The 7447-nt window shown below is 33.7% G+C and overlaps 1 protein-coding gene across 5 annotated transcripts; it reads left to right on the top strand.

Moving 5' to 3' along the window:
• The first annotated feature begins 2445 nt into the window (after window positions 1-2445).
• On the top strand, window positions 2446-6978 carry LOC121747785 (NAC domain-containing protein 75-like). Of its 5 annotated transcripts, none has more exons than XM_042141898.1 (7): window positions 2446-2540; window positions 2882-3035; window positions 3106-3283; window positions 3412-3974; window positions 4317-4562; window positions 5018-5119; window positions 6479-6978. In XM_042141898.1, the coding sequence occupies exons 2-7, from the start codon at window positions 2919-2921 to the stop codon at window positions 6566-6568; spliced, it is 1296 nt and encodes a 431-aa protein (XP_041997832.1). In that variant the 5' UTR covers window positions 2446-2540; window positions 2882-2918; the 3' UTR covers window positions 6569-6978. The 5 variants fall into 5 exon arrangements, with proteins under 5 accessions (XP_041997832.1, XP_041997835.1, XP_041997834.1 ...); XM_042141900.1 differs by lacking the exon at window positions 2446-2540 and having other exon boundaries at window positions 2553-3035; window positions 6479-6594; window positions 6693-6978; XM_042141896.1 differs by lacking the exon at window positions 2446-2540 and adding an exon at window positions 2553-2631.
• Window positions 6979-7447: the final 469 nt, after the last annotated feature.

The following is a 7447-nucleotide window of genomic DNA, read 5'->3' on the forward strand; positions in this document are numbered from 1 at the left end:
ATAACATTATGCTCTCTGCAACTGCAAACAATGCTGTAAAGCCTTCATCATTTATTTCTTTGACCATATAAACATGCATGAATACAGAAAAACAATTAAATCTGCGAAAGTTAGAATAGAGAGGAGTGGGCCACACAAGAAAATCTCACAAGTGGCTCCTATAAACATATTTTTAAATTGTTTTTTATATATACAATTTTTTGTAATGTTTTAATTGTTTATTGTATAAAATACTATAATCAGTACATATTATTAAATAAGTAATATGTATAGGGACGACGTAATAGTACAGTTTATGTTTTAGCAAAACACATTGCTAAAACAAGCCGATTTTATGAATAATTGTCATTTTTCTTTAAATAGAAAATCAATAATAATTTCAGATTTATGTATGATGACTCAAAAAATCAACCTATTAACGAAGAGACATGATTTTACGTAAAATGTGATTTGGAGTCAATTAAAATATTGTTTGTTTGGATTTAGGCTTTCTATAGGGAGTAAATTAATTAGGAGGGGTGCTTAGACCCAAAGTCTTGTTAATTAAATACTAGTATAGTATGTATGTAATTGTAAACGGTATAAGTAGTATTAAAGGGGAAGATAAAATAGTAATTAAGGATTAAATTATTAAAAGGGATGGGGATAGTGGTGGTGGTGGTCAATCAAGTATGCTGGCAGCTCGCCTTGCATATCAAGCAATGTTTGTATACTTCACTCCTCTCTCTCTCTCTAAAAACATTCATGCCAAAAGATGATGTTCAGCACTCCACCTCGAAACCCATGTGAGCTACTGTGTTTATATCTTTATATATATATATATATACTTTTTTTCTTTTCTTCATGGGCTATGTGGGTATATTAACTGTCCCTCTTGTATACAAATTATTCTCATTTAGAAATATAATGGATATATGTTATATGTATAGTACATAATTCAAAATTATGTATGATTCTGGTTCACACTGAACCCTTATAGACATGTACATTTAGCAAGATTAGATTAATACCCTCTATTTCGTAAAAATAGGTAATAAGGATGACATATGTTTTAATGTGTAATTGGTAAATTAAAAAAGAATTAGAAATAGTAGTTGAAATAGTGTAGTAGATGATAAAGCCCTTAAATGATAAAGTAAAATAGAAGGAGAAAAGATTTCCATAAATATATATGGACTATTTCTATGGGACAAGCGAAAAATGAAATTCAGCCTATTTTTATAGCATATGGGAAGTATATTAGTAGTCATTTAATTAAAATACCACCAAACTAAAGAAATTCCGCCCTCTGTTTACATATAAAGACAAATTTTCCTCACATAGAAAGAGCACATATATTTCGTTGGGATAGCGTCGTAATGATAAAGTTAATATTTTTAAGGTTGAGATATCACGTGTTCGAATCTTTAATATCTCTACAAGGGAATTTTACTTTTAAAATTAGCAAAGATAAATAAAAATATAATTGTATTCGCTTTAATATCTCTGCGAGGCTTTTACTTTTGAAATCAACAAAGATAAATAAAAATATAGATGTGCTCGAATCTTTAATATCTCTACGCGGGCTTTTACTTTTGAAATTAGCAAAGGTAAATAAAAATATAGTTGTGTTCGAATCTTTATATCTCTACGAGGGGCTTTTACTTTTGAAATTAGCAAAGATAAATAAAAATATAGTTGTGTTCGAATCTTTAATATCTCTACGAGAGACTTTTACTTCTAAAAATTAGCCAAGATAAATAAAAATATGCTATAGATTAATCTTTTTTCTTACGTTGGGTGATTGATATTTTACTGTAAGTTAAGGCCAATAACTACATGATGTGATCCTCGCCTCGCACCTCTAGTTGGATGTATTCATATTTGCTCGCAACTCCCCTCTTTTGATCTTGCTAATTTTACTAGATTTGTATCACATTGAAAACTAATTGTTATTCCAACCGAGGCTCAGACCACAACTTCTATCTTTGAGCTAATTTTACTAGATTCGTAACAAGGATAAAATTAGCCAATCTTATATCTTATCAATCATTACAACTAAGCACCCTATAGACTAATCCCACTTGAAAGCGCCATTGAATTCCCATATAGTCCAAAAAATTAATACACATCTTAAATGGGAAAATATAATTGAAAATTTAGTTGTAACTGAAGCATTTTTCTTTTTCTATTTCATTTCCCCCCTTCGGCGTTGCGTATTTAACAAAATCGCTAAAGCGTCGCAAATAATTTTGTTTTCATTCAATTTTTTCAAACCATGGCAAATCAAGTCACACTACCACAGTAAATATAATAAAAATTAGTACAAATTAAAATAGGTATAGGTAGATTAATTTGAGTTTGGGTTGGCTAAATGCTTTTGAGTGTGTGGTTTAATTTAACAACTTTTGCTTTACTAGTCAAGGAGACTCACCCCTTAGATAAGGTAACCTTTATTTACTATACCAGAATCCAAAATCCCAAATTCTCTCTCTCACGCACACACAGAAGGTGAGGTGAGGTAAGCTTATATTAGCAGAGATAGAGAGGGAGAGTTAAAGGTAGTAATATAGGGCGTCTTTTCCTTTATATCTCTCTCTCTCACTACTTGGTTCAGTTAAAGTTGAAGGAAATTCTGGTGTTTTTTCCATGGTTAAAGCACCTCCTCTCCTCACCTTCTAATTTTTTTATATTTGTATCTCTTTCCTCTCATCTCTCTCAATTTTCTATAAGAATAGATTCCTTCTTCAAAGATTGAATTTTTTCTTTTTTTAAGTATTAATTTCATTCCTGATCATGCACAGTACTACTATATCTCTATACATGTATCATTCTTGAATCCTCTTTTTGTTTAAAAATTAAAACAATCGATGGCGTTAAGGTTGGTATATGTGATGTGCAGAGTAATTTAGCAAGGATAGGATCTGTTTGGTTGAGCGATGAATAAGAATAGTCAGGTGAGCAGTTCGGATCTCATCGATGCAAAGTTGGAAGAGCATCAATTGTGCGTATCCAAACAGTGTCCTGGCTGTGGACACAAGCTCGAAGGCAAGCCGGTATGGATATAATTTTATTCTTTTATTTTATGTAAATATATCTTATTATTAATTGATCGGGTCGGGTCAGGATTGGGTGGGTCTACCCGCCGGAGTGAAATTCGACCCGACGGACCAGGAGCTTATCGAGCATCTGGAAGCCAAAGTGGAAGGGAATCACTCCAAATCTCATCCTTTGATTGATGAATTCATCCCCACCATTGAGGGTGAAGATGGGATTTGCTACACTCACCCTGAGAAACTTCCTGGTCACATCTACCTTCCATCTTTCTTTTTACTGGTGATAGGGTTTTTGTTTATCTGCGATCAATATATATTTATTGTGATTAATTTGTTAGACCTAATTTGAATTTTTCTTTTTTTAATTTTTGTGCAGGAGTGACAAGAGATGGATTGAGTAGGCACTTTTTCCACCGGCCGTCGAAGGCGTACACCACCGGCACCAGGAAGCGGCGGAGGATCCAAACGGAATGCGACTTGAAAGGCGGGGAGACGCGGTGGCACAAGACCGGGAAGACGAGGCCGGTCATGCTCAACGGAGAGCAGGAGGGGTGCAAGAAGATCTTAGTGCTGTATACTAATTTTGGCAAAAATCGGAAGCCGGAGAAGACGAATTGGGTAATGCATCAGTATCATTTAGGGAAGCACGAGGAGGAGAGGGAAGGCGAGCTCGTCGTCTCCAAGATTTTCTACCAGACGCAGCCGCGCCAGTGCAACTGGACGGAGAGAGCCCCCGCCCCCGCCATTGCTGGAGACATAAGGAAAGAGAGTGGGAGCTGCTCTTCTTTAAAGGAAATCATCCCTCAAATTACAGATGATTTCTCAGCAGTTGCCGCCGCCGCCATCAGCATTGCCGCTCCGGTTTTCACCGGCATCGATATTCATCAGCTTAAAGCCGATCACTTCGGTTATCTCCCTTACAGAAAATTGTTTGATGAGGTATCTTTCCATATCACATTTCTTTTTATTTCAGTTATTTTGTTTTGTCACACTATATTCAAATTTTAATTTATTTTCACACAATGTGTAACAACGTCAAATTAACTTTTGACATTCTTCTCTATATTGTTAAATTTGATGATACAAAGAAAAGAACATCTTAATTCCCACATTCCCATTGCTTGTGCCAAAAGCATGAAAATCATATCGAAACTTTCTTGATAATAACATCCCGCTAATAAAAACTTAACCAGTAATTCACCCACCAAAAATCCAAATAAAATGTGCCTATAATGTTATATTAAAATTAAATTAAATTAAATGAGATGTTTGCATCATTAGGGTGGAAGCATGGGGGAGGCTTCAATAGCAAGGGAAGGAGCCGGCACATGTGAAGAGCGTGCCTTCCCGCAGCATGACGTGAACCAGCAACAGCAGATTACCGCCACCGCGTTTCACATAAGCCGGCCATCTCAGTCCATCTCCACCATCATCTCTCCTCCACCGCTCCATCACACCTCCATTATTCTCGACCAAGATCACCCCTTCCATGTCCCAAGAATCATGCTCCCCAACGAAAATCACCAGGTACGTCTTACCAACTAAGTTGTGCTTCATCGTATATATAAATGCGCATGTTGTTTCGATTTTCATTCTCCATTATAAAATTCAGGAAACCACAATTTCCACTATACATTTTGATCATAGATAAAGAAAACATTTAAGTAGAGGATGGTATATTTAATTTCTTATAATGAACACTAATAAAAAAAAACAAGAGTGCAAGCTATATTAAATCTTGAAACAATAAAAGATGTTACTGAAAACCAAACATGCATAATGAACCATGCAATTCAGTGTCTGACAATGATGGCTTAAATAAAAAAACTTCAAAAAACAGAAATCCAAGTTAGTCTCTTCCATGTTTATTTATAAAACTAGAGTAGAGAGTTTCTCATCTTTTAGCAGACAATGCATGATCACATACATGATGATGTTAGAAAAAAAAAAAAAATAATAATAATAATAATAATATATTTCAGCGTCGTCAGCAGCAGCAACAACAACATCATAAACTTGGGGGAAGGTCTGCATCTGGATTGGAGGAACTCATCATGGGATGCACCTCAACTGACACCAAAGAGGTAATATTACAATTTTCACCTTTTTGACTCTCAAAATCCATGCTTCCTATGTGTCAATTTAAGAACTGCTTAAAAGAAAAAGGTGAACTTAGATATGAAAATCTGTTTCTCTAATTATATTTGTAGGGTTATATATACTGTATTTTATTCCATTCAATAAAAATTAATATTATGATTAAATAACAAGAAAAGAGATACTAGAAGCCTTTTCTTTTTCTTTTTTCCCACATCCTCCACTTTATCTTCTTTTTCTTTCCAATCTAGAGTTTTAAGATAAATCTCCACACCTCAATATGACCATCTTTCTCTTCAAAAAATTTGTAATCGTAGTCGATAATTTTCCGTTTTAATAAAGAGGGAATTTGGCGAAATTAATCTTGTATTGTGTCTAATATTTTCTTTTACTACTTAGCTGTGTGCATTTAGCAAAGTGTGAAACTGAAAGCCATCAAGGGCGGAAGCCACGGCAAGAATCCCCCTTTATTTCATCATAAATATAAAATGATTAAATGGAGCTCACTTTTTGTTTATAGTCTGAAATATTTTTTCCTAACACTAGTAGAAGTAGTACGAACGAATATAATAAAGACCAAGAAAAGCGATATCATTAGATGTACTTTAGAATATAATCAGAAGACATATTTTACTCATAAAATTTAAATATTTACTATATCCATAATAAGTTGGAAGAAAAGGAGATGGAGGGTTCTTCACCCGAAATCTTTCCTTTATGCTCGTGGTATCCTAGGAAAACAAAGAGACCGTTTATTCAGTTATTACTATATGCCTAACTTACTGCACGGAAAATTTCTTCCTTGAAATCAAATTTGGTAAAGTTCCATATTCATAAAAACTAAAAGGGGGTGTTCATATGTATTCTTCTCGTGTCGATAAGATAAGGACAAGATAATTTCATATTAACGGATTGTGTACTTATAACACTCAAATATTCAACGCATGTTTGGCAGGGTAGATAACTCATCTAGGGATAGAATTCTATGAACAAAAATGTCATTTTTGTTCATAGAATTGCAGTATACTATAATTTATTTACTAGTTAGGGTTTCCACTCCTTATAAATTATGCCATGCTCATGCCGAGCAGATTCTTGGTAGGTTATGTTTTTTTGTATGATCTAATGTACTATAGGGTTGATTAAGAGAGAGACAATGTGCAATGATATGTATGGAGGACTCCCTCCGTCTCATTAAATATAAAACGTTTGCTTTTCGGCACATGATTTTATACAGTATTGTGTTGTGAGTTAATAAAGAGAGAATAAAGTAAGAGAAATGAAAACGTTGTTTCTAATTTAAGAAACGTTGTATTTGTAATGAGATTGAGTGGTTGGAATTGCAGGAATCATCAATGGCGAACCAACAAGAAGCAGAATGGATGAAGTACTCGACATTCTGGCCGGAGCCAGACAACCAGGATCATCATGGATAGAAACAAACAACCACAAATCATTACTTGTAAGTGCCTGTCTGCAGGGACCAATATCCTCTTTCTCTCTTTTTCACAGCGGTCACAAACTGAACTAACTGTTCAAACAAAACCCATGTTGCAAAAGAAACAAAAGAGAGGAAAAAAGAAACAAAATTAAAGGAAAAAGGCGGCTCTCTACTGAGAAGAGAGAGAGAATCATCACCGACGTCGAAAGCGATAAATTCTTGCTGCATGAAAATCATCACCATCATCATTGCTATACCGTCTTTATACATACTATATGTTTATTCCTTGTTATTATTTGTTCATTTTAAGTTCACTTTTTTTTTGTATAATTTTGTTACACCAAAGAATTATAGATACTAAACCACAATATTGGAAATTCAAATGTAAACTGTGTTTATATTTTACATGCATTTACTAAATATCTAAGCATATTGACTGTGGTAGTTTATGAGGTGTGATCAATTGCTAACTCACCTCTTAATTGCTAACTACAACTAATCTAAGATCATAGAAGTTTGGAGATCTAATGGTCTATAAATTGGCCTGTGTAATTTCATTTTTTATTTTTAAATATTGAAAATATAAGAATAACTACCAAATTTAAGGTTGATGAACATTCTATCAATATAGTGTATTAAATATGTCAACACGAATACATGAAAACGTAAATACAATTTCATGTTGACATTATCTATGTACTATATTGACATATTTTGCAAGTTGTATTGACATAAACTGCTGCACGAATTAGATGAAAATTCACGAAAATATTATCAAATTTTGACATCGAAACATATGCATGTAGGATCTCGTTGTAATCCTTATAAAATTATCTTTAATTTGATATATGTTGTGTTAAAAAATAATTTAAAT

This window comes from Salvia splendens, chromosome 9, assembly GCF_004379255.2.
Source record: "Salvia splendens isolate huo1 chromosome 9, SspV2, whole genome shotgun sequence".
In the NCBI taxonomy this organism is placed as follows: domain Eukaryota; kingdom Viridiplantae; phylum Streptophyta; class Magnoliopsida; order Lamiales; family Lamiaceae; genus Salvia; species Salvia splendens.